This window comes from Trachinotus anak, unplaced genomic scaffold (assembly GCF_046630095.1).
Source record: "Trachinotus anak isolate AG129_WGS33_773 ecotype Australia unplaced genomic scaffold, CSIRO_AGI_Tana_v1 ptg000018l, whole genome shotgun sequence".
Classification (NCBI taxonomy): Eukaryota; Metazoa; Chordata; class Actinopteri; order Carangiformes; family Carangidae; genus Trachinotus; species Trachinotus anak.
Window position 1 is genome coordinate 14,687,143 of NW_027273869.1, and position 24,907 is coordinate 14,712,049.

General features: G+C 43.4%; 2 protein-coding genes across 2 annotated transcripts; one reads left to right on the forward strand and one right to left on the reverse strand.

The window, feature by feature from the left end:
- Window positions 1–112: 112 nt before the first annotated feature.
- Window positions 113–3,783, reverse strand: dram1 (DNA-damage regulated autophagy modulator 1). The gene is made up of 7 exons (XM_071501875.1): window positions 3,448–3,783; window positions 2,969–3,036; window positions 2,611–2,753; window positions 2,352–2,520; window positions 2,168–2,226; window positions 1,911–2,003; window positions 113–1,815 (listed from the first exon to the last, which is right to left on the reverse strand). Exons 1-7 carry the CDS (start codon window positions 3,576–3,578, stop codon window positions 1,771–1,773), a joined length of 708 nt encoding a protein of 235 aa, XP_071357976.1. The 5' UTR covers window positions 3,579–3,783; the 3' UTR covers window positions 113–1,770.
- Window positions 3,784–6,202: 2,419 nt separating this feature from the next.
- gnptab (N-acetylglucosamine-1-phosphate transferase subunits alpha and beta) lies at window positions 6,203–24,691 on the forward strand. Its single transcript, XM_071501907.1, has 21 exons — window positions 6,203–6,485; window positions 7,015–7,100; window positions 7,499–7,618; window positions 8,076–8,126; window positions 9,401–9,603; window positions 11,064–11,128; window positions 11,263–11,397; window positions 17,008–17,169; window positions 17,327–17,506; window positions 18,238–18,408; window positions 18,523–18,646; window positions 18,728–18,943; window positions 19,294–20,363; window positions 20,452–20,651; window positions 20,735–20,954; window positions 21,064–21,177; window positions 21,269–21,354; window positions 21,450–21,548; window positions 21,674–21,841; window positions 23,046–23,136; window positions 24,264–24,691. Exons 1-21 carry the CDS (start codon window positions 6,324–6,326, stop codon window positions 24,333–24,335), a joined length of 3,795 nt encoding a protein of 1,264 aa, XP_071358008.1. The 5' UTR covers window positions 6,203–6,323; the 3' UTR covers window positions 24,336–24,691.
- The last annotated feature ends 216 nt before the right edge of the window (window positions 24,692–24,907 follow it).

Here is a 24,907-nt window from a genome sequence, read left to right on the forward strand (position 1 = left end):
TTGGTCAGATTTGTATGAATGGATATCAAACCATAAAAAAAAAGTGAGCGTGGAGAAGTCTGGAAAGCACTTCGTTTATTTGTGAGTTTGTCTGTAGTAAACACTCACACAGTTTGCTTAAAAAAGTGCATCTTTATTATTCAGCTCAGCAGTTATGATCTGCAGTTCATTATATCACAAGCAAAAATACAAAATTAATTGAGTAAAAGAAAAAAAACATTTCCCTTCTAAATACAGTATCTGTAGTGAAAAAGTTGAACTGTATTCACGTGACTTTCGGTCCGTCTACTTCTACATTGCATCACAGGATTTCTTTGGAGCACTTATGTGAATCTGTCTATAGAAATTGTTTAGGATATCCATAAAAATCATTGGCAGCTGACACACTGTCAGTGTAATATCTTGGCTCATACAACAGCCAACACTTCTGACCACACCAGTTTTATTTTCTTGTGTCAAGTACATTTTAATTATCACTCCCATAATCAAAAATCTGCCTCCCAGCCTCTGTCCTCGCGCCTAGTGTCCCCAGTGATTTAACTTGTGTCAGTGCAAAATAATAACTGCTATAGTACTGGCAGTGGTTCCCAACCTGGGGCTGGATAATGTGGGGGAAAAAAAGTTAAAGGAGATAAGAAACTAATTAAAATACATTCCTTGTACACAAAATAGCTGAATGTTCTCAAATTAGTGCATTTTAGGTGCGCAAATGCTGGACACTTTGCCTCTGAAAACCCTACAAATGAAAGAGATTGAGAAGGAAAAATCAGTCTCAGGTTGAGACTCATGTCTACATTAATGTGTGACGAAGGGGTCACAGGAAGACATTCAATTTGTTCTGAGGGGTCAGGAACCACTGACCTGAAGCTGAGGCCGAGCACAGTGAGCAGACCTCTTTAACTCTAATCAGCTCCAATTCCTGTTCATTATAGGAATTAAATTTGGCTGTTGTACTGAGAAAACTAATTAACTAAGTGGCCTGATTCCTGATTACTAGATGCAGACAACTGACATCCATAGCTGCACTGTGGAGCCACACAGCAGTATCACCTGATACCATTTAACATGGGGAGTGCAAGGTTAAGTACCACAACCAAAACTCTGAATTGGAGCAACCTTAGAAAGAGTTTTTCCTCCCTAATGTGTCGTAACAACAGTACAGTGATCCAAAGAAAACAACACTGGAGTTAAAAAAAAAAACAAAAAACTGGCAGCATTTGAATGATATTCCCATTTGAAGTAATATTTCAGGCAGTTTCCCGGTGCAGATGAAATAAACACCGACATACAGTATCATTTCATCGTTCGTTTTCTCACAAGACATCAGTACTGGCCACGTACCCACAGAGAAACGTGTCATTAGTTTGGTGTTGAGATAAAAACCACACGCACAGCGATCATGTGTTCACTGTATGATGAAGTTCTCTTATTAGTAGTCACAGGTCTGACAGGACGTGTCACGCCAGTGTGGCAAAGAGTACAAAGTGCAAAGTGATGTTTGAACACAGGCAGCAATAAGGACTCTTGTAAAATGATTTGCGATTATGTAAAAAAAAATATAAAGATAGGAGTGGTCAGTTATTGACAGCCAGCCAGTTGTACAAAATGTATAAATAACAATATAAAAGGTACCTATTCTGCTTCCACGTTCAGTCAGGTGACACATAACACATGATGTTATAAAAGCCTTACAGGATTATAAAGGCCTCTCAGAAACAAATGCAGCCCTGAAAATACTGATTCCTTCACAGTTGTGCCAGAAGTTGGAGATCAAGACAAGTCCTCAAACTCTGTGTGCACTCGTAAGGTAAACAGCTGCAGGAAATAAAAAGGGGGGAGAGAGATAAGGATCCCCTTCCAGGAAAAAAAAAACAAAAAACAAAAGAGTCGACATTCAGTGTGATACTCACTTTGAAGTCATCGATGTACGTGAGGAAGAAGCAGACGAAGCTGAAGGCAACAACCCACTCACACACGGCGCTGGCTACATGGAAAGGGTAGTCCTGTGTGAGGGGGACACGGTCCAGGACACAACAACGTCCAGTTTACTCACACAAGACAAAGCAAAGCGACTAAGCCTCACAATAAAAAGAATGAGTCTGGGGAATGTTTGACCTTGTTGCTTGAAAAATGACAAAAAGTTATTTGATTATTAAAACGTGCTTACCTGGTCTCCTTTGTCTCGATGCAGTGTGGTTTGTTTCACAAAAAACGCACAGATGACAGCTGAATTATCCGTGAAGGAAAACCTCAATTTAACACTGACCGGCACTTGCAATGACACTTATGATGATCGACAAGAGAATAATGTTGCAGTCGTTACAGCTGTGACGTCCGTGGTGAAAGGATACTGGGGAAAAATGCCAAAGCAGCGATGATGGAGATGACCACACGTGCTCGAAACACACCCGTGGAGGAGCCAAACGGATAGGATATGACAGACTGGATGATTATGTATAAGACACCGGAGACAAAGAACAGCAGAGCTCCTGCATCATGAACCTTTGTGATGGTCGTCTCCTGCAATCACAGAGTAGAACACCGTGCCATTGAACACTGCATGACTTCATAATGATGTGGCCGAGATGTGCACAAGGTGCCCAGACATACCTGGAAAGTTGCAACAATGCACATACTGAAACAGGAGAGCATCCCCAACACCAGAGCACTTTTATTCAGGCACGGCCTCACCACCCTCGCGCCCTCGTTCAGCTTCTCCACAAACTTGTACCTGGCGTACATGGTGGCCGCTCCTGTGGCAGAGGTCAAGCTGTTCATTCACCACAACATCTCATGATCCCTCCTGCATCCCAAGCCATGAATTCTGCTTTCATTTTCTTGAAAAGAGGAAATGTGACTAACATCTTCTGGGGAGCGTGGTTCCTCCCCTGGAGAAAATCCAGTGTTGCTTAAGAAGTGGAAAGAGTTCAAAGTGAAAAGTGAAAGGGGGGGGGGGGGGTGAAAATACCTGCACATGCAGAGATGAAGGTCATCAGGCCGAATATGCAGCTCTCTGGGGGGTTTGCACCTGTGTCGCTGAACGGGGGGGAGAGATTTTGCATTTTTACAGACACGCAGGCAGACTTTACAGTTGGGAGTAAATCATTAATCTTGTCTGGGACTTAATATAGATATGCATTTGGTTCATTTAGTTAGAGTTCACACAAGTCTAGTTTCAAAGGGAGAAGTGAAAGGAAGCTGCACGGCTCCTCCAGAGCAGCTGGAGTTTGGGTACCAGCGACGTTTGCGCGGAGGAAAGCGAAACTAAAGTCAGGACTGAGGCACTAACTCTTGTCTGGTTTGTAGAAATCACTCCATGAACAGAAAATAAAAAAAAACATCGACATGTGTGTTTTTTTTCTCTCTCTCATTAACATGAAAGAACAACTGCTTCATTATAACCGATTCCTGTCCCTGAAACATCCTGCGTGCGTGAATGAATCTTACCTTATGTATGGGAAGATCAAATCGACATCTTTTCTGAAAATCGCAATCAGATAGGAAGTCACAAAAGTGCTGGAGGACCAGATGACCAGAAACACTGGCAGAAAGCAGAGTCCCTGCATGAACCAGAACATCTCCGCAGAGCTTTGCCCGACGCGGAACCCCGAGCAGCGCACAGAGATCCATACAGTGAGAAATCCTTTATGAAGTGTGTGAGGTCTGACAAGCCTGTTACCGTCAGTCACATGTCGGTGTGTGAGCAAGAATGAACTTGGCCTCAGACAATGAGCCAATATACAGTGTACAGTAACCTCTTCCCCAAAGCGACTCCCTGTGGGCTGGCCCGCTTTACGCAAATTGAACTACCCGTTATATCCAGCTCTCCTCCTTCCTCCCTGGGTCTGTCTTTAAAGAAATACCCGAGTGCCAGTAACAACAGCAGGGGAAGTATTTAGGTATTTCACTGAGACAGAAGCAGGCCACATTTAAACACAATACTTTAATCAGGCACAAATAAAAAGGCACTTTAACTATAAAAAACAAAAACTCTCTGCTCAAGAGTTTCTGCAACACTATGATCACAACTGTAAAAATCCACTGTTACAAGTCATGAATTCAGCATTTTACTTCAGCAAATATTATCCCAAATGCCAAAAGTAGAAGCACTCATGTTGCAATGTCCCTAGTTGGAGTTGTGTTTGATGGTGTGTGATCGGTCCCCTGAGAGGGCACTGCTTTGTTCCAGGTCTGAGCATGTGGCCTGAAGAAAAGGTCTATGTGAGGGCTCCGTGTTTGCACAAAAGGTAGCTCAGGGGTTTACAGTAGTAGAGCAGCTTAACCGGATATGTGATCACTGCAGGAGGAGCCTGGGAGAAAAATGAGCTGAAGGCCCCCTACAGATAGACCCCAGTCCAACCAGTAAGAAACACTGTGTCAGTTCATTTGTGGTAATTTGCTTGAATCTCTTCAGAAACATATATCAACTGAATTAACAAAGGAATAACAACTAGAATTTGGTAATAAAAAAATAAAAAAAAAAGCAGGAAATGACTCAAGGCCCCTTCAAATTCCCGCAAACAAAAATTTGCACGGTGAGTAATTCAGCTTTGAGTAGATGTTTTAAATACTTTGGTAAATGGGGTAAAGTTTTCCACTTCTGGAGCTGAGCAGGATCAAATAGCCACAGAAGCAATGGGGCCGAGCCAAAGGTATTGAGGATGAACCTGGAACATTTCCAAAGAGGCTTTTCTCACATTCTGGCAAAAGCTGAGGCCAAGTGGAGCCAGGTCAGAGCCTCGGTTGTTGAAGTGCTTGAACTGGTGGCAAACTCAGGAAAGTGTTGGTTGGTTTTTTCTCTGGTTTAGTTCACCCAGGGGACTGCTGACTGAGCAAAGAAGGAGTTTACCAGCAGGTCAGGAAAAAAAGCCACTGTCCCCGGTTTAAGGAAGTGAGATCGTGGAGAAGGATTTTAGTTTGTCTGATAGAAGTTCTGGAAAACAAACGGTGAAGTTCCTCTTGAAGATAGTGAGATACAAACGAAAGCTTCGATAACAGCTCAGTGAGTGATTCTTGAGATTAGAATTCATTGCGGGTAATGGGAGCGCTTTCTTTTTCGCTCTGAGCTGATTTGGTCTGTGTAAGGTCAGCTCTGAGCAGGTTTCTGTCAGCTGATTTGAATGTGAGTTACTTTTCACCACGTCATCGTATACATGATCACAGTGTCAACACAACTGAAGATACTGAAGATAAGTGATTAAACTCAATTTCGCCAGATTTTGCTGTTTCCCTCTACTCTATGGGACGTTTTAGTATCACTGTTTTGGTCTTAAGTCGTGCAAACTGATAAATCTGTTTTGGTTCAGTCTCACTGTTCACCTCAACTTTATCTCCAGCCACTGCAGGCAGATATTTTATATGAAAAAACGAGTAAACCCACTGTTCGCTATCTGCCCGCCAACAGACAGCAAGGTGCAACAGATAGCAACTGCACCAGCTGGTCAACATATATAGCAGCTGAAGAGCCCAACATTGAAGTTAGCTTATGATTCACAGCTTCAGTTCAACATTTAAGGAGGAAGTTAAAGGAAACTTAAATGAATAAACAACAATGCTCCACTTTTTGGTCCATGCATCGATTTGAAAGGTGACATCTTAGTCAGAACCTTGATACTTTTTTAAACCAACTTGGTTTGTGAAGCTTTAATTTAATTTTATTTATGAAAGCCAAAAACGGTCATATTCACTGTGGTTTCGTCCTCCAGAAACCTCTCATCCTACACTTAAAAACCTCTGCATTTAGACCGACACCTGTCAAACCTGGACGTCATTAACAAATTTAAAGTTTAAAACTCAGTTTCAGATTTGTGAAAGCTTTTATTCTGCTTGTGAAAACAAAACACAAAGGTCAAGATCAAAATCCGCCACACTCAGACTTGCCTAATCTGGACCACATTAACCTAGAGAACCTGAAGACCTTTTAAAGCGCAGTTTGAGATTTGTGAAACCAGTAGATGCAAACTTTCTCAGGAGTGGGTTGACAGTAAAAGAGCTAAAAGGAGGGTGAATGTTTGACTTGCATCCATCAGGGACACACAAAAAACATGGATGATAATGTTTTTCTGTATTGCTGCCGGTGTGTGTAAATGGGCAACAGTTTGCTAAGAAGGAGACCCTGAACGCATCACGGGCGGTGCTCCCCACCGGCAGAGGGCGACAGCGGGCGGCGGGACGACGGCAGCGTCATCGCCGCCGAGGAAGCGTGAAACGTGTGGTTGGTTGTCATGTGTCATGCAGCCTGGCAGGCGGTCAGCTGACAGATCCGGCTCGTTTGTGATGTTTACTTTCTTTGTTTAGTGCGTTTACCTGCGTTTTCTGAATGAATGCAGCGCTATGCGTCGCCACGGAGAACCATGGTAGTCGTGAACTCGGTGCTGAAGCTCGTACAGCGGCAGACGTACACCTGTCTGTCCCACCGATACGGGCTCTACCTCTGCTTTGGGGGGATCGTCCTCATGATAGTTTCCGCCTTTCAGTTTGGAGAGGTGAGGTTTCCTCCTGTCTTCCTAATTTCGGCTACTTACTGGCAGCCGGTCATGTGTTTGGATTAGCTAACATCCTTTTGCCGATAACCGAGTTGCATTCAGGCACCGTCTCACCAGATTCCACTCAAAAAATGGACTGTTTAAAGTAATCAACTTGTCATTTAAATTAACCTATCTTGTAGATCTTTAAGTGGTACGTTGTCTCGAATCTATAGGTTAGTGGTGCAAATTCGGCTTCAAAATAAATCACATACTGGCAGTTTATTTCAAATAAAATAAACAATTTTTGCTGAGGAAGATTTGTGAATATCAAGCAAAGCTTTTATAGAAGTTATAAGTTATTCATGTGTAAAATGATATAATTTAAGGTGTGTGCCTGTTCAGATAATAAATGAAGTACCAATAAAGGACAATGTTTGAATGTGGTTTGGTTCTGTAGCCGGGGCTCTAGTTGGTAATTGGGATTAACAACATGAGAGCAACGTGTCCTAGACAGCTGTGTCTGTAATGTCTCTTTGTCTTCACTCAGGTGGTGGTTGAGTGGAGTCGAGACCAGTATCATGTGCTGTTTGACTCCTACAGAGACAATGTGGGTGGAAAATCCTTCCAAAGCAGGTGATTAAAAAAAAAAAAATGCATCATTTATGAATGAAATTCACTAATGTGTCACTCCCTCAAATGTGATCAACTACAAAGCTGACTGTTTTTTTGTTGCTGTTGCTGTAAGAAGTGCACAATCTTTTAGGGTGGGCTTCAGAAGAAAAAAATCTTTAAAAAGAGTCCCAATTATTGACGTGAAAAATTGTGCAAAGCTTGAGCCCACTTTCTGCAGAAACCTTTCTTCGTGCCTCCCAAGACTGTCCGTACCCTTCCTTTGAGACAAACCTGAGAGAACTGGACGAGGTGTAGCCATGCATGAAGAAAATACTAATTCGCTGCACTGGGGAGGGAAACGGGGTCACAGCTTTGAGGTTTGAGCACTGTCTGAGTGATATGAGTGTTTCTCTTTGCAGGCTCTGTCTCCCCATGCCTATTGATGTGGTGTACACATGGGTGAATGGCACAGACACGGCGCTACTGAAGGAACTGAAGGCGGTCAAAGAGCAACTGGAGGAGGAACAAAAAGCTCTGAGGTAGCTGAAGCAATAGTGGTGTGAACTTTAATGGCTTTGTAGAAGTAATGCATGTAGCCTACAATTAAAAACGAACCTTTATTTTGCTGCACAAAGCGTTGTCTTGTTGTAAATGAAGCAAACACACTTTCAGTTTTTCAGCTGAATGCAGTCAGAATTAGCACACAAGCTTGAGCTGCTGCATTATCACTTTCACTCTGATTGGCTTGTTCAGACATTACCCCAGAAGGAGAGGGATCAAAGGTCAGAACAACCCTGAGGAGAAATTTCCTATGTTTCACTAGTCTCTGAACTTTTTCTTCTCTCAGCAAAAAGAAAAAAAAAGAATTAAAATGTTGCACTTAGTCTGTTTATCGGCTTCTGCTGACCTCCTCTAACAATGCAACAGTGTGCAGTGTTGTCACTGCGGGGGGTGCATGATGAAAGTAATTTGAATTTGCTGCTTTGTTGCACGTAGGGAACGCCTGGGGAAAAATGCAAGCGAGACAACTGAAGCGCCAAAAGACAGGTGAGTCTGCAGATGTGTTGGGTCTGTGAATGTTATATGGAGTTTAATATCTTAATCTGGACATATGTACGCTCAGTTTTTATGTACAGCACACAAGGCTAAAACTAATGCAGTCCTGCAATAAATCCTCAACTTCATGGTCCTTTTAGAGGCTGCAGTCTGTGGTGCTGTTGAATCCACTCAGTTTACGTGGCACTAAATAACCTGTCAGTATGAGGCAATACAATTTAACAGTCATGACGAATATGTGATTGTTTATTTGCAACATTTCCCACAAAGACCTAATACAGGAAGAAACATGAAAGAGAGAGTTACCACTACCACATCTTTGCTGTTTTTTGGGGGGGTTTTTTGTGCATACACTCCCTGACAACTTTATCAAGTACATCTATACAATCTAATGTAATCCACTACAGCAGCTCTGCCACATGTTATAGCTTTATGATGCTTATAATGCACAGATATTGTTTGTTTTCAGGTTTTATTACTGAGGTCGTAGCTGATGGTGCTTTATTATTGAAATGTGTTTTTAATGCTAGAATTAGAAACACCTCTCAGTATATTGCAGTCCAGTTCAACACCACTGTGTTTAGAGGTCATTTACAACTTTCGTAACCCAGAGGACTGGCAGTTGAAGTCACCTTGAAGCAGCATCTGTGAATTTAATGTAGAAACAGGAAGTTGAGTTGGGTTATACCACAGGGAGGTATGATTCAGAAGTGTGAACTGGTGGGATATCAGGTAGCTTGAGCTTTATTTGTGCATTGTAGATTCTCATGTGAGGGCCAGCATTAATAGTAACTGACTGTTTCATAGTTTAGAGTTTTTATAGATGCCTTTGTGTGCAGCATGTTGTCCAGACAGTAAAGGCAGTAGCATATGAAGATACAGATTTTTTGTAAGCAGGTGTCTGTATCAGCTTGAAAGAAATAGCTTTTGCTTTTTTGCACTAACTGAACTGATCATCTCAGGTAACAATGTAAATCTTAAAACTCGCACAGCAAGTTGAACCACAGAGAGGATTTGACTTGAGGGGAGGTGTTTCCTGTGTGTTTGCAACCAATATGTTGTGACCGATAAAGGGGCCTTGTCTTGACATCTTGTGTTGACCGCAGACACAAAGAGGGGTGAGATGCAACACTTCCTCAAAGGAAGCCGTTTGCTGATAGCGTGCACTTGACTCATTTCGTGCATTGAAGTATTTTTTATGTGAGCAACCACAAAGTTAATGAGACAAGATGTACGTTTTTTTTTCCCTGTCTGTTTGTTTTCAGTGGTAAGCCAGAATGCCTGCTGTCCCACTGCATCATAGCGCCCATGCTGGCCCTGGACCCCGCTCTGCCAGCCAACGTTACACTCAAAGAGCTGCCGTCACTCTCTCCCTCGCTCTCTGCTGCCAAAGAGCTGCTGCTGATGAATAAACCCTTCCACCCGTCCACCACCGCCTCCGTGGTCGTTTTCCATTCACAGGCTGACGGTAAAAAAAAAAAAAAATTTAAAATGCACAAAATGAATCCTCATGACGAGATCCAACCATTTTTAGGAATAAAGTGTGTGCACAAGTGAGAGATTCTGCAGAGGGAGCAAAAAAAAAAAAAAACACTGGCGGTGGAATAACTGAACCCCGCAGGCATGTTATCACTGAGATATGAAAAGTTATTTACAAGGCAGAAAATACTTGAAAAAATATTTGAAGTGTTATTAATGAGTAACCAGAAAATGACAGCATGTGGTGAGAGTGGCAGAAATCTGCATTACCAGTAAAAGCAGCATTAATGATCAGTAGAGTGAAACTGAGAGCTGGGGTCGGTTGATATGACCAGAGCATTAATGATACATGAGATCTACACCCAGCTGACTGACCTTTTTTATTTTATTTTATTTTATTTTTTTTAGCCAATTTAAATCATTTCTTTTCCAGCAAGATTCACAACACGCATAGCTTATCTCTAAACGGCCACCTTTTGTGACACCTGCAGGACCTCGTGCAGCTCACAGCTCACCTGCACTGTGCTTATGTTCTGTTTAAAGACTGTCTGACTGTAAAGATCAACTCATTATTGACTTGTTTGAATATTCTTAGTGACTGTAAGACTGTTTTTCCATTTTTTATAGTTATTCACTATTTATCAGTAGTTGGCATGTGGCATGTCGAGCTTGAATTCGGATTTAACATGGAACATATGAAAGAGAAAGAATGGGAGAGAAATACGTCAAATTTAAGTTTAAGTAAAAACTTAAAATACAGAATATGACATTTGTTTTAGTCCGGGGTGGGCAGGAAAAGTAAATTTATCAGCGTATGTGTGTGAACCACCCCATGATTTGTGTTGTGTTGTGTTGTGTGTGTGTGTGTGTGTGTGTGTGTGTGTGTACGTTTTGATGGAAAGTGAATCACTCTGCATGCTCAGCCTTTGTGGTGGGATTGAGCCGTTGCTGCCTCCACTCTGACACCCCTCACTCACAGCCCCCCTCCCTTTTGTTTAGTGTATGACTCTTAGATATCTGTATTTACCAAGTATCACTTTCGATCACAATTTATACATAGATATATAAAAATGTTGTCTTAAAACTAGCAGATGATCACCTAATTATCTCTGATTTAATAAAGAAGAAAATGATAAGGGGATATATTATCTAAATATTTTTTCTTAGTCGTGCTTTTTGATCATATTTAAACAGGAACGAAGTTTATACATCGATAATCCTCCACAGCTACCTGTTGCAACTGCTCAAGTGCAAGCAGCACCTCTTCATTTGTGCAGTGTGTTTGACAAAGTGTGAGTCATTCCTGTAGTCAGCCCGTCACTTTAACCTGTCAGTCTGGTTTTTTGACAGCAGATGGTCTGTATATGTGTGTGTGTTTTAGAGACACTATATCTGTGCATGTAAAGTTGTATTAACATCGTGTTGCTGTTTATTCATTGATCTTTACAGCTGATAAGGCCTATACAGACGTGTCCAGAGAGGACCAGAAATTCTCTGCGTCCAGATGTTACCTGGTGGGTTCATAACTGAAAATGTGTCTGATTTCACATATATCTCCAGCAAATCAACTTTGAAAAGTACACAGCCCTCGGTCGAAAAGTATTTATATGGAACATTTCAGTGTATTTCTATGTTGTGTGTTTTGCAGACCACAGATAAAGAGGCTCCGGGGCTGATCCGCATGCAGGCTCTGGCCTACCTGAGTGGCTTCCCAGCATCCTTCAAGGAGACGGAGCAGCTGAGAGTCAAGCTGCCCTCCGTCATAACCAACAAGATCAAACAGGTAACGTTTCCAGAAGGATCACGGTAGTGAGGTGGACTTTGTCAGAAATAAGGGTCAACACTCGTTTCCTAGTAGAACGATTCCCTGGTGGTGGTGTGATGAGATGGAGATGTGTTGTGGAAAAAGACAGAAAGATGCAGAAAGAATGTTTTCATTCAGAAGTGTGTCATTGTTTTTTTTTGAAGAACAGTGGATTTGAAACGCTCACAGTGATTCATAGTTATTGACAAGATTTGTCTATTGTGTCTTTGGAGTGCTTTTATTTTGAAGTCATTCTTTTGTTATTATTTATTACGCCTGCTGCATTTAGGGAAAATAGCAGAATAGATAAGACCGCATGTTTAGAAACCTCTGACCCGTTTCCTTTATGGTTCTCATTAGATTTAAATATGAATCTCTTTTGTTGCATTTTTTCCCAAAGTGTAACCTGGGAAAAATATTCTAAATCCACAAAAACATCCAGGAGGTGCCTTAAAAAGAGGATATTTTAAGTTTGTTGCATAATAGGAGAGTTGCACACATAGTCAGTGCACAGGCACACTTGTGGTTTTGGGCTTTCTGTAATTAATTGTGTTGCTTATTTGCATCATTTCTGTAAGGTTTTTTTGGAAGTTGTGTCATCGCAGTGACAAAAGAAAACTTTAACTTCCCTGACTTTGCCACAAGATGTCACTCTTACAGTGTCTTACGTCGGTGCTGAAGGACGTTTGTACATCATCATTACTTCAGACATGCACTGTGTATTTTTTTGTGTGTGCACAAATTCAGCCTGTGATCTTTTTATACATCACAGGATCTAAGAGCAGCCTAATCACGAATATCAAATCCTCCTTGGAGAGGATGGTGCACCGTCCTGCTAAATATGGTCTTTTTCTATTTTAAACAGAAATGCTGAGTTGTGGATAAAGAGCCTCTGTTTAGCTCGGCAGCTGACAGCTTGTGCATCTAATAATTTTTCTCTAATCAGAACTCTGCTGTGTATTTTGAGGAGGGGGAATGCCACTAACGAGAGTGGATTACTCTGAAATAATCAAAGAAAACAAAACGGTGAAGGCTGGAGCTGAGAGGCCCTGTCACACCAGCAGACACGTGGGATATTACCCCCACATGGCGGACATTATTTTTTTCAAACATGAAAATGACAGATAAACGTTTGGGAAGCAATAAAGCACAAGATAAACAAAAGACAAATGTGAGAGAAAGTTGAATATATGCAAAAAAACTTTAAATAAAAATAGAAATTTGAGAGGAAAGAAGCAAAACATGTTAAAAAAAAACAAAAAACAAAAACATAATAAGAATAAATATATATTTATATACTTCTTTGTTTGGTGAGGAGAAAACAAAAATTTGCCACTGAAATTAAAAGTAAATTCTTAACCTCTCAAATCAAGGCACACTTACTCACTTTCTCCAGAGGTTTTAACCACATCACATGGTCTTCATCAGCAGTTTGCTCTGTTGTCAGGGAATATAGAATAATAATGTTATGTAGAATACATACACATTTTAATGTCCACGGTTCCCGGACAACTGAGGAATCTCCCTCTGTTGAAGACTGTGATATGATCGAAAGCACCAGAAAAAGCAAATAAATGAACCTCGAGTTGAAATTGTTTTGTTGTTAATCAACAATACATGAAACACATTATACCACTTTATTCCAGTGACTAAACTGAGGCCGAAAACCTGCGACGCCTCAAATATGCTGCATGTTGTAACACTGTGTGTAACAGTCACAAAACAAGCAGCTCCTGCGACGCTCAGGGGAGTTAAAGCGCTGTAACTTTGTATGTGATGATGTGTAGGTTAACAGCAGTTAACCTACATATCATCGTCGAACCCAGTTGTCCCATCATTCCCTGCATTTGTCTCCAGGTTTGCGGCGATGCAGCCTGGTCATGTGATAATAACCTGCGGCATTCAGGCTGTAACCTTAGCTGGCGGTGCGGGGGTTAACATTAGAACAACTGTCTGGAGTGGCGCGGCGCCAGCCAGCACGCTGAAAGGTCACCAGGATTTTACTGACCCTCTCCAGACTCTCAGACACACCCTGCTGTCTCATACATATTTATTTATACCTGGCGTTACCTGCTCGGAGGCCAGGGGTGATATTTTCTAAGTGGACGGAGCTGGAAGGGGAGTTGCAGGACTAAAGTGGGAGGTGTAGCGATGGCCCTGGGACATGTGAAGCCACAGAGTCCAGGAAAGAGGATGGAAAGTGTGCGTCGTGTTTGGAGGGATTCTAGGTACACGGGCCACCCACACAATGCGCAGTTTGGATTTCAAGGTGTTTCCTGGTGTCGCCGGGCCAGTTCTGTGAAAGAGGGATGATGTGCATAGTGTGGAAGGAGAGGTTGAGCAGTGAGAGAAGGTCGGTATTTATAGCTGGTGTTAGACCGAGTGCTATGGTGATGAAAGCTGCCCCCGGCCCCCGGTCATCTGCCCGTGCTGTCGTCTGTGGAGACCTGCCCCCAGTGTTTGCGTGAAAGCCTGCTGATGTGTTTGTATTAGCGTGTGTTTTTACATGAAGCCCGCGGTCGTCCACACGGTGGCTCGTGCTTCACTGTGAAGGAAAATTCAAGATTCAAAGGTTTTATTTGTCACCTGCTCATGTGATATGTGCAGAGTGGCGTGTTTTTAAAGACGTGCTAGAAGGGCAGTACAGAATAATACGCAGAAATAATAAGATTTAGAAAAAAGGATAAACATATATTCATATTAAAATGCTAAAATGCATTTTGTCACAATGTGAATGTGGACTGTGCAGGCTTTCAGTATATACAAATGTAAAATCCACAGTGTCACAGTTGTAAGTCAAACGATTAGGTTAGCTGCAGGTCAGTGGCTGACTTGTTGTATTGACCTAATGAAATGAGCTATGGAGCCTCTGTGTATTTTGCATGATGATGCATTTAAAAAGGGCTGCAAATAGTTGTTATTTTCATCATCAGGTCGTTTGCTGATTATTTCTTAATTCTCAATTAAGTGGTTAATCATTCAGTCCATAAAAAGTGAGGAAACAGTGATGAAGGCCCATCAGAAGTTCCCAGATCCTGAACTCTAAACTCTGCGTTGCTCAGCTTAATAAGACAAAAAAGCTGCAAATATTTAAATTTTACAATTTTTGCTCAAAACTGACTCACATGATTGATTTATTATCAACATGATAATTCAGCCCTTCAAAAAATAAATTCAGTCATGTAGCTCATGTAGCACCTTGTAGATATTTTCCTGGCCGCTTGAAGGGTTGCTTAAATAACACATCTGTGATAATTCCAGCTGCATCTTTTCCTTTCACTGCAGTGCCACACAAGCCACACTGATCACAGTTTATAATGTGATGAGAGTAAAATACACATGGGGCATGTTAATGTTGTGCTGTGGAATAACTGTAGCTGCTGCCTCCATTTCTTTCTTTTTCGGCGTTTGATTTCACCTCCAGTGTAAACACGACCGGAGCAGCTCGTCTTTCTCTGCCCTCTCCCTTCAAACTAACATATTTCTCCATATTTTTAATGCCGCTCCACATTGTTTTTCTTGAGAGTGACAGTTCTTTTACCAGATGAGACAAAAAGCAAATAAAACAAGACAGTAACAAGTCATAATTATGGGGTAATTCTCAATGTGAAAACCCTCTGTAACAGTAACATAAGTGGAAAGTGATAAAGTTTGTAAACTGATGCAGCAATGTCTGGTATATATACAGCAGTATTTTCCAGATGTTTGCTGATATTATCCATGACAAGCTAAGGAGGGCTTCACCCCCACCCCTCTCTCAGAGGAAGGAGGTGACTCACCAGTCTTATGAGTCTTCATAAAAGACATGATCGGTTTTTATGCTCAGCTTTGTTTGAAAATTTAACCGTTACTTTCAAGTAAAAGACTGAGAACAAATCAAAACTGGAGAATAAACAATTCCTTTGTAGTAGTGGATTTCAAACATGTTGGTAGATTGCAGAAAATTTTGACAAATGAACCCAAAGATATTCAGTTTGCAATGATGCAAAAATAAAGAAAAGCAGGGAAAATAATTTTTCTTCTCATCTGAGAGACTGAATTACTAAAATGATACATTGATTGATGAAAATTAACACTTTTTCTAAGGACTTGCAAAATGATTTGAGTTTTAATTATTTGACTTTATTGTCTGCATTGTGACATAGTGAGTAAACAGGTTTACGTGTTTACAGGCAGGAGAGCTCCTGTGTGAGGCCACCGCACACCTCTGCTTTGTGTGCATGTGTCAGAGCATTATCAAGACTATAAAGAGAGCTGCAATAAAGATGGCAACGTGATCCGGGGCTTGTCGTCTCCCGGCTGCACCCTGCTGTGTTTTTAAGTCTCAGAAATCCTCCTCACCTAAAAACAGGAGCAGAGAGGAGCGGACGAGTCGACGAGCTCATGAAAGATGTTTGGGTTGAGTCTTTTTCTGGGAAGCTTAGAGTTTGAGAGATGAGAGAGGCGGGACAGATGGTTTGAAACCAAGGCCATGGGTAACTCTCTCACACTGTATATCAAATACAAACACACACACACACAAACAAAATCCTCCGATGCCTCACATAGCTCCCCCGAGGTCAGACAGAGAGCCACCCCCATGGAGAAGATGACATCACAGAATTTTCTGAACTCTCACCCCTTAAAAACACACACACATACACAAACACACACACACACTCTCTCAAGGCTGCAGCAGATGCCTCCACGCCGGCATCATAGCTGCTTCATTTTTTACCCATACAGCTGAAGGGTCAGAGGTCACCGTGTGTGCTTTGAGCCCAAATCACATTAAGTCTTGTCATTTTCATTCCCACTGAGTCATCTCCATCTTTCAGAAATCCTCCTGTCTCAATGACAGACTCGCGCTCCCTGTCACGAGCCCGGTGCTGTGGCTAAACCACAAAGCTGAGCATGTGACTTCAAGTGACTTCAACTCTGAGAAATTGCTGTTTAGGGATTTCCCACAGTGCATGTGGTGATTTTTGTTTTTTGACTTGAAGAGGGAACTCCACAGATGTTACGTGTTGACAGTGAGGTCACCTGACAAAGACTTGGCAGCGTCTTCTGTGGCTCTGGAGTCAACTGTGAACTTGAGGCTTTTGAGTAACACCTTCAAGTTATTGTTAAGCATTTTAAACAAATAATAAGGCTCCTAATAAGAGTCCATGCTAGCTGCTCTGTGAGCTGTACATTGGTTCTTTGAGCTAAATGCTAACTTGATTAGCATGATAGCATTGCATAAGCATACGAACACAGCATGTTAGTAATGACATTGTGAGTCATTACTAACATGCCAATGTGTAGCAAGTTTACCATATTAATCTAGCATGTTAGCATGCTAACATTTGCTAATTAGCAGTGAAATCAAAGTACGCCAGAATCTGAACTGAATGTCATTAGTTCTGCTGGTATTTGGTAGGTTGAATTGGCCCGATGATGGCACCATATAAAAACCAGGGGGCCCCCACTTTCAGAATTTATCCCAGAAGGACCTTGATCATCTGAGCTGAGGTCCACAGCAATCCGTCCGGCAGCTGTCAAGATATTTCACTCAAATGCCAACCTCATAGTGTCGAATGCCACACTCTTGATATGTTTGTCCCTCAGTTTGAGTTGTACTCGGAGGCGAGCATCGCCCTGCTCCACCTGAAAACCCCGCAGGACTTCTCTGATCTGACGCAGCAGGCTAAAAAGAACCTGACCCTGGATGGGAAGGAGTTAACCATCAGCCCCGCCTACTTGTTCTGGGACCTCACTGCCATCTCCCAGGTTCGACTGGTCCTTCCTGTCTCTTATATGTATTAAAGTGCAAATTTAATGGAGACTGTGTTTATGAATTTAAGAACAACCAAGATGTCACCCATAGGTGGAGATACAGTCTAGACATTTATTGTTCAGCTCTTTCTTTTCTGTTCTTCCTCTTCAGTCCAAACAGGATGAAGATGTTTCAGCCAGCAGATTCGAGGACAACGAGGAGCTCCGCTATTCGCTGCGCTCAGTGGAGAGACACGCTCCCTGGGTGCGACACATCTTCATCGTCACTAACGGGCAGATTCCCTCCTGGCTCAACCTGGATAACCCCAGAGTTACTGTTGTCACACATCAGGTAAAACTTAAGCCTCGACTTCTCCCACGCTGCACGGCACTCTGTGCTGGTGTTGGGCTGTCGTCCTATTTTTACTGACCTCTATTCTTATGTCATGTATTAACGTTAAAAAGCAAGTTAAAGGTTCCAAAATAATGTCTATGTATTTTGTTGTACTGGAAAGTGTTTGTTGATTTATTAAATATTTTAAAGGTCCCAGGCTTAGAGGAAATGGTGTTTGTCAAAGATAACTAAAAAAGATTAAAGGTCCCATATAGTATGAATTTTCATTTGATTAACACTGTCCCCACCATGCAGGATTTAGTTTACCTAAAGTCTGCCATATTTTTATTTAATCACTCAGAAAACTGTTCACCTACCTGTTGTTACTTGAGCTCCAGAGAGAAGTCTGAGAGAGGAAATGTAAAACTACACTGAGGTGGTTTTTGGTTCTTAAAAGCACAAATATATGGATATCAACACTTAAAATAAAACACCAGAAAAGTGTAAAATGTGGGACCTTTAATATTTGTAAGATTTACATTTGTGTTTATATTAATGAGCTTTGAATAAGTATTTAAAATTATAATTCTGATATTACTGGAGCACATTCAGTGCTGTTTTGTTCACAGTCAGATTACCAAATTAATTTCTTTAAGTGATGTTTTGAGACTCACAGAAAACAGACAATAAATGGTTTGTAAATGATACATTATTTTACTGTATATGAAATGTTTTTCTTTGACTTGTAGGATATCTTCCTGAACCAAAGCCACCTTCCCACCTTCAGCTCCCCGGCCATAGAGACCCACATCCACCGCATCCCAGGGCTCTCCCAGAAGTTTATTTACCTCAACGATGACGTGATGTTTGGCAAGGACGTCTGGCCGGACGACTTCTACAGCCACTCGAAAGGACAGAAGGTGTGAATACAGCCTGAAAAGTGATTGCAGTGAGATTCAGTCTGAAATTTTTGCTGAAGTTTGACGGTTGAATACTACAACCCACCAATCTTGTCTTTTCTCACTTGTCTGCAGGTGTATCTCACCTGGCCTGTTCCCAACTGTGCTGAGGGCTGCCCAGGATCCTGGATCAAAGATGGGTACTGTGACAAAGCCTGCAACAACTCTGCGTGTGACTGGGATGGAGGCGACTGCTCAGGTAAAAAGAAACACTGTCGTGTGTGTGAATAAGCTTGTTTTTGTCGTGCATGGGTAAAATGTAATCCCCCCTCTCTGACAGGTGCGGCTGGGAACAGTCGCTTCGCTGCAGGGGTCGGTGTTGGCGGGCCCGGTGGAGCAGGTGGACAGGTGTGGCAGTTTGCAGGTGGTATGGGAGGTCTTGGGGGGACGTCTTACTGTAACCAAGGCTGCGCCAACTCCTGGCTAGCAGACAAGTTCTGTGACCAAGCCTGCAATGTGCTTTCATGTGGCTTTGACGTGGGCGACTGTGGCCAAGGTGAGTCGAAAGCAAATATACTAAGATGATGTTTTGTTTTCACAGATGGTGGCGGTCTATATTTGTCTTACTGTCAACTAAACAAACAACAAATGTATTCTGCTAACAAATATTGTCTGTGTAGACAAAGCCAGATTTATCTGATTCCTCTCAACCATAGAGACACATGTTGCTTCATTATTTTGACTCAGTCCCGCATACACTGTCCTGCTGCTGTAAATACTCTCTAGAGCTCTAAATTGGTGTTAATCCACGGCTGAAAATAGTCCCCAACAAATACACTTTTTACTCCACTTTTTCTCCATGTTTGTTGCTACTAATCCTTTATCATGTATTTGTGATGTATGTAGAGCACTTTGGCGAGCTGCACCGTGTGACGCTGCTGAGGAACCAGAGCCTCTACACCCTCCCGTTGGGGGAGGTCAGGCCATATTTCAGCTTTAATGGGCTTGCTCGCAGAGTCTCCGAGGCCCACGTCAGCGACAACCCCGTGGTTCGCCACACCTCTGTTGCCAACAAATGGAAGACTGTTCACTTGCTTCTTTACCCCGGCCACAACGCCACCCAGATCCAGTACAACCTCACTTTCCAAAGAGACGACGAGACGGAGTTCACAATGAGCTTCGGCGTAGCTGTCGACACCCGCGAGGTTCCTCGGGCTAATGTGTCCAAGAGTGTGAGCAAAGACTCCGGCAAAGAGCCGAAGCCGACGCCGACTCCTGAGCCGGTGTTCCCTTTCTCAGATATTCCCGAGGACAAACGGGGTCCTAAGATCCAGAGGTGGCGGCCTGGTGAACCTCAGGTTGTCATAGAGGTTCCTGCGCTGAATGTGTCACTTTTACCAGCTGTTGTCCGCAGCGAGCTGCAGAAGCTGGAGGAGGAGCTTCTGACTGGTGACATTACTGTGAAGGGTTATAATCTCACAAAGGCTGAACTCCTTCAACCTTACAAGATGCTGGCTGAACAGCAGCAGGCTGTCTATTCACAGGCAGATAATGAGGTTGCAGCCAAGGTCATGGGGAAGCCCTATAAGGACTTGGAGGGGGAGTTCAAACCACCAGGGGAAGAGAAAGCTGGAAATATTATCCAGAAAAATCAAAACTCAAAAGAGGGAATGTCCAGGAAAAACGTCACTGTGCAAGACCCACCGCCCACGCCTCGTATCCCAGTCCATATTGACGATAAGTTTAAGGAAGAGTTTGAACAACCTACACCCTTTCCTCTGAACGCTGCCATTGAGAGGCCTATGACCTCCAAACTGCTGAGCAGCATTTCCAAAATCAGAAGCTCTGAGAGTCAGAACGAGCTGGCCAACGCTGCAGGAGGAGCTCCAGTCGGGAGGAGACTCCAGCACTTCACCTCCTCAGACCGCGGCTTTCTGCCGTGGGAGAGGAGGAAGTATTTTCAGAAGCTACTCGAGGTCAGCAGAACCTACAACTTCAACTCTTTCCAGGTAGTCGTGCATTTTAGTTTCTTTGGATGTCACACCTTTTCTGTCGATTCTATAGGAAGAGGAACGACTGCAGAAAGAGCTGATGTACGAGACAGACGGCGGCGCCACCGGACGAAGGCTGCAGGACACTTTCGCCGACTCCCTTCGCTACGTCAACAAGCTGCTCAACAGCCAGTTTGGCTTCACGTCCCGCAAAGTCCCCGCACACATGCCTCACATGATCGACCGCCTCATCATGCAGGAGCTGCAGGACACGTGAGGCACACTGTGAAAAGTCTTTGAATAGATTATCCCCCGAAGACGCAACGACTCAAACTGACCTGTGCTCTCTCGTTCAGATTCCCGGAGGAGTTTGACAAGACGTCGGGCCACCGCGTGCGGCACTCAGAGGACATGCAGTTCGCCTTTTCGTACTTCTACTTCCTGATGAGCGCTCAGCAGCAGCTCAACGTCTCTGAGGTGTTTGACGAGATCGACACAGATCATTCAGGCATCCTGTCCGACCGGGAGATTCGGACGCTGGCCACAAGGATCCACGAGCTCCCCCTCAGCCTCCAGGTCGGTCCTGGCTGTGAAAACATCTTCTCTCACTAACACAAGGCTTTGAGTTGTCACATAATAGTTTACAAGAGCTCTGGTGGTTTTTTTAAAATTTTTTTCATTGTAGGATCTGACAGGCCTGGAGCAGATGTTGATAAACTGCTCCAAGACTCTTCCGACTAACCTGACCCAGCTCCACCTTGTCAACCCCACTCAGGAGACCTACTATGACCCCAGCATGGTGAGCCATGCTTTAATACCCTGGGGAAAAAAATTTTAATGCTGCATTTGATTAATTATTTAGCTGAGATTGTGTATTTTTCCATCCACAGCCTCCTGTTACAAAAGGCCTTGTCCTCCACTGTAAGCCCATCACAGAACGCATCCACAAAGCCTTCAGAGACCAGAATAAGTACAAGTACGTCATTACATAGTCTGATAATGTATTAAAATTCATGTATTCTCCCTGTGTGGTTCTACTGCTGCTGTTGCTAACATGTCTTCTGTTGAAAGGTTCGAGATCATGGGAGAGGAGGAGATCGCTTTCAAGATGGTGCGAACCAACGTGTCGCACGTGGTCGGCCAGTTAGATGACATAAGGAAGAATCCGAGGTGAAGACGACTCTGTGTGGATCCCTTCTCCTTCTGTGGGGCAACCAAACTTTACATCTTTGCCATATTAACTACATGTGACTAATGTGTTTTTTTGTTGTTTTTTTTTCTCCAAACCCCAACAGGAAGTTCATCTGTCTGAACGATAACATCGACCACGGACATAAGGACGCTGCCACAGTCAAAGCTGTGCTCAGAGACTTCTATGAGTCCATGTTCCCGCTGCCGTCCCAGTTTGAGCTGCCCAGAGAGTATCGCAACAGGTTCCTGCACATGGAAGAGCTCCAGGAATGGTATGTTTATAAAGAGTGGAGAACATTGTTGTATGTATTAGATGAACTGGACTGCCATGAAATTTTGTACAGATATCCCCTGATTTTTTTTCTCTAGCGCCACCATGAGGTTTGTCTAATACTTATACAAGTAACTGCAAAACAGAGGACATTCCCATCAGCCTCAGCTGTGCCTTATAGATAATGTAATTAGCTAATGTTGCTATAACAACATGCTAAACTAAGATGGGTAACATGTTAAACATTATACCCTCAAAATATCAGCTTGTCAATAAAGAGCCTCAAGTGAGGCTGATTATCTTATCTCTTACTCTTGGCAATTTGTTTTGAGTAATCGATCACCTGCTGTAAAAATGGTAGGAAAAGGAGAAGAATCTCCATCACAGTTTCTCTCAGCTTCAGATTACTTGTTTTGTCCGAGCCACAGTCCAGAACCTGAGGAAATTCAATTTACACTGAAAACAGAGAAAAGCTTCAAATCCTCATGTTAGAGAAAATGACACAAGCGCACAATTAGATCGTGCACCCACTGATTTTTTTTGTAAACTAATTGAGTTGTTTCAATCATACATCACATACCACAGTTACTGATGTGTGAAAGCACGAATACCAGAGATACACTAAAGTCCTTGTTGCACGTGCGCCGGTAATTTATCAGGCTCTTTAGTTTTTTTTTGTTCCTGTCAGCCTAAGTTAAGAATTTGTATCTGTCACCACATGGGACTGAGCGTTGCCAGGTTGGAACAGTGGGAATCCCTCGGGGGCTTTAGAGGGTTTTCATCAGGGATCCTGCTCCTGTGCTCAGGGGGCTTCAGCTGGAGAATGCCTCACAGAGAGACTTTAAAATTAGACCGAGCCGCCTCAGATCAGTCGCTAGCTCGAAGATGCTTGTAAGATCATCACACAGCTGAGCCTGTTGTCTCCTCCCCTGCCTCCGCACCGTCTCCTTCTGTCTCCGGGATTGCGAAGTGACAGGCGGATGGCGTTGGGTGATGTCACCTTGTCACCCTGTTGCCCCGCTGCCCCCTGCATACTGCCTGCTTCCGTCTTGTTACATCAGACCACAACTACTCTATCCTCCTGTGAGACGTGCCGCCTCCAACGTTTGGCACCCAATCCGGAAACATACATTTTATGTCTCAGTGTGACAAAGGATGAAGTCTGTCCCTTTATTTAACTAAACTGAAGTGTGTTCTTCCCCCAGGCGGGTGTATCGGGACAAGCTGAAGTTCTGGACCCACTGTGTCCTCGTGACGCTCGTCATCTTCACTGTCATGTCCTTCTTTGCTGAGCAGGTCAGTGCGCCCACCTGGAGCCGCTCACGCTTTATTTACACGTTCAGATAAAGATACGCAGGACACCCGCTCGCACACCTCTCATTTTCCATGATTCACACCGGAGCTATGATTCAAGCCTCCGCTACCGAAATTCCACCGAGAGGTGCGTCCGTCTCATGTGTCGTGCTAGTATGACCAGCTGAGCCAGGACCTGACTTTACAGAAATGAAAGACCACCAGCAGTCCTCTGTGAAAGGCGAGACCTGTCCGTCTTTGTTGACTCGGATCACTTTCTTTAACCTTCTTTGTTGCCAGTTTTCTGAGCCGTTAAGAGAGCCCGACAAACCTAATAGCAAAGAATTTTAAAATGAGGATAGTGTTCTTGGATAACTTTCCCGTCAAAGTTCTTTCAGATTAGAGATAAAAACAAATGTGAAGAACTGTTAAAGAAATACTTCTCCACCCAAGTTTGACATTGAGCTCTTACAAGGCACTTCCCTAATCCAAAGGTTTCCAGTTTCTCCTCAAGTAAGGTTAATAGTTGCAGTGACCTGTGGAGAATTCCCCCCGCCCACAGTGGGCTGTGGGACCAGTGCTCCCAGTGAGGAATGTGTCAGACTCCACTGTCTCTATCACCACACAAAAAAAGACTTTTCATGTGTTTTTTTGGGCACAAGATAGGCCTGGCAGAGACACTTGAGTCAGCTTTGAACAGTTCAAAGTGTCCTCAGCTGCTGTTCTTTGATTTCTGTCCTTCTGGGTCTTGATTATCGAAAGGAATTGTTCATCATTAATAAATAATCTGGCACATAAAACAGTGAATTTTCATTTTGACCTTTTCATTTATGTACAGAATAAACAAACAAGGTATAAGGTGTTAATTAGTGAGCTTTAGAGGTCCTGGTCAGCTAATTTTGTTACTGTTAAGCTAAGCTAACCAGCTGCTGGCTGCAGCTTCACGATGTCGAGCATCTCATCTAATTCTCTGCCAGAAAGTGATTACTGAGCGTGTTCCCCCAAGTGTGGCTGAGCATCTACTCCTCTACTCCACAGTCATCCTCTCGCTGACAGAGGGCACAAGGCTTTCTTGTCTTTTCTTAGCTGCATGAAATTTCTGATTATGTGATTTCCCTCTCCTCCCGCAGCTGATTCTGCTGAAGCGAAAGCTGTTCCCCAGACGCAGAGTGAACAGGGACAGCAACTCTGAGCGCGTGTGAGAGAGGGCGACTTCCCTCTCCTCTCCTTTCTGTTCTTCAACCTCCACCCCTCCTCTCCTGCTCAGTAGAGAGGACAGGAGAGGATCCAGACGGGGGCGCTGGGGGTGGGGGGTGGGGGGTGGGGGGTGGGGGGTGGGGGGTGGGGGGTGGGGACGGGAATCTGAAGTCCTCAGTGCTGGTGGTTGCATCAGCGCGGACGGATGATAGAGACTCGTGAGAGACGGCCAGAAGATGATGGATGGGGCTGGCCGGTGATGGGAATAACAGCCAGAAAGAAGAAGCCTGCACATCTTTTTTTCCTCCACTGGGGGCGTCCGAGACTTTTCAAACAAACAAACAAACAAAAAAAAAAAAAACACTCCCTGCCCACTGCAGCCACCACCCCAATGCCCCGTCCTCTCTATGTCATTGATTGATATGGTGTTGAAGTGTGAAACACTTGATAGCAGCAGCTCGGGGCTCTGTGTGTGTGTGTGTGTGTGTGTGTGTGTGTGTGTGTGTGTGTGTGTGTGTGTGTGTGTGTGTGTGCATGCATGCGTGCGCCTATGATTGTGTGTGTGCGCAACAAGGAA

What these genes read in the sequence shown, in the direction of transcription:
- dram1 (XM_071501875.1), bottom strand. Translation starts at nt 3,578, where the DNA reads ATGTTCTGGTTCATGCAGGGACTCTGCTTTCTGCCAGTGTTTCTGGTC. An exon ending in CTTCATCTCTGCATGTGCAG is followed by an intron (nt 2,754 to 2,968) that starts GTATTTTCACCC and finishes CCTCTGCCACAG; the next exon opens with GAGCGGCCACCATGTACGCC. An exon ending in TGCTTTGGCATTTTTCCCCA is followed by an intron (nt 2,227 to 2,351) that starts GTATCCTTTCAC and finishes CGGATAATTCAG; the next exon opens with CTGTCATCTGTGCGTTTTTT.
- gnptab (XM_071501907.1), top strand. Translation starts at nt 6,324, where the DNA reads ATGCAGCGCTATGCGTCGCCACGGAGAACCATGGTAGTCGTGAACTCG. An exon ending in GGAAAATCCTTCCAAAGCAG is followed by an intron (nt 7,101 to 7,498) that starts GTGATTAAAAAA and finishes TTCTCTTTGCAG; the next exon opens with GCTCTGTCTCCCCATGCCTA. An exon ending in CTGCGTCCAGATGTTACCTG is followed by an intron (nt 11,129 to 11,262) that starts GTGGGTTCATAA and finishes TGTGTTTTGCAG; the next exon opens with ACCACAGATAAAGAGGCTCC.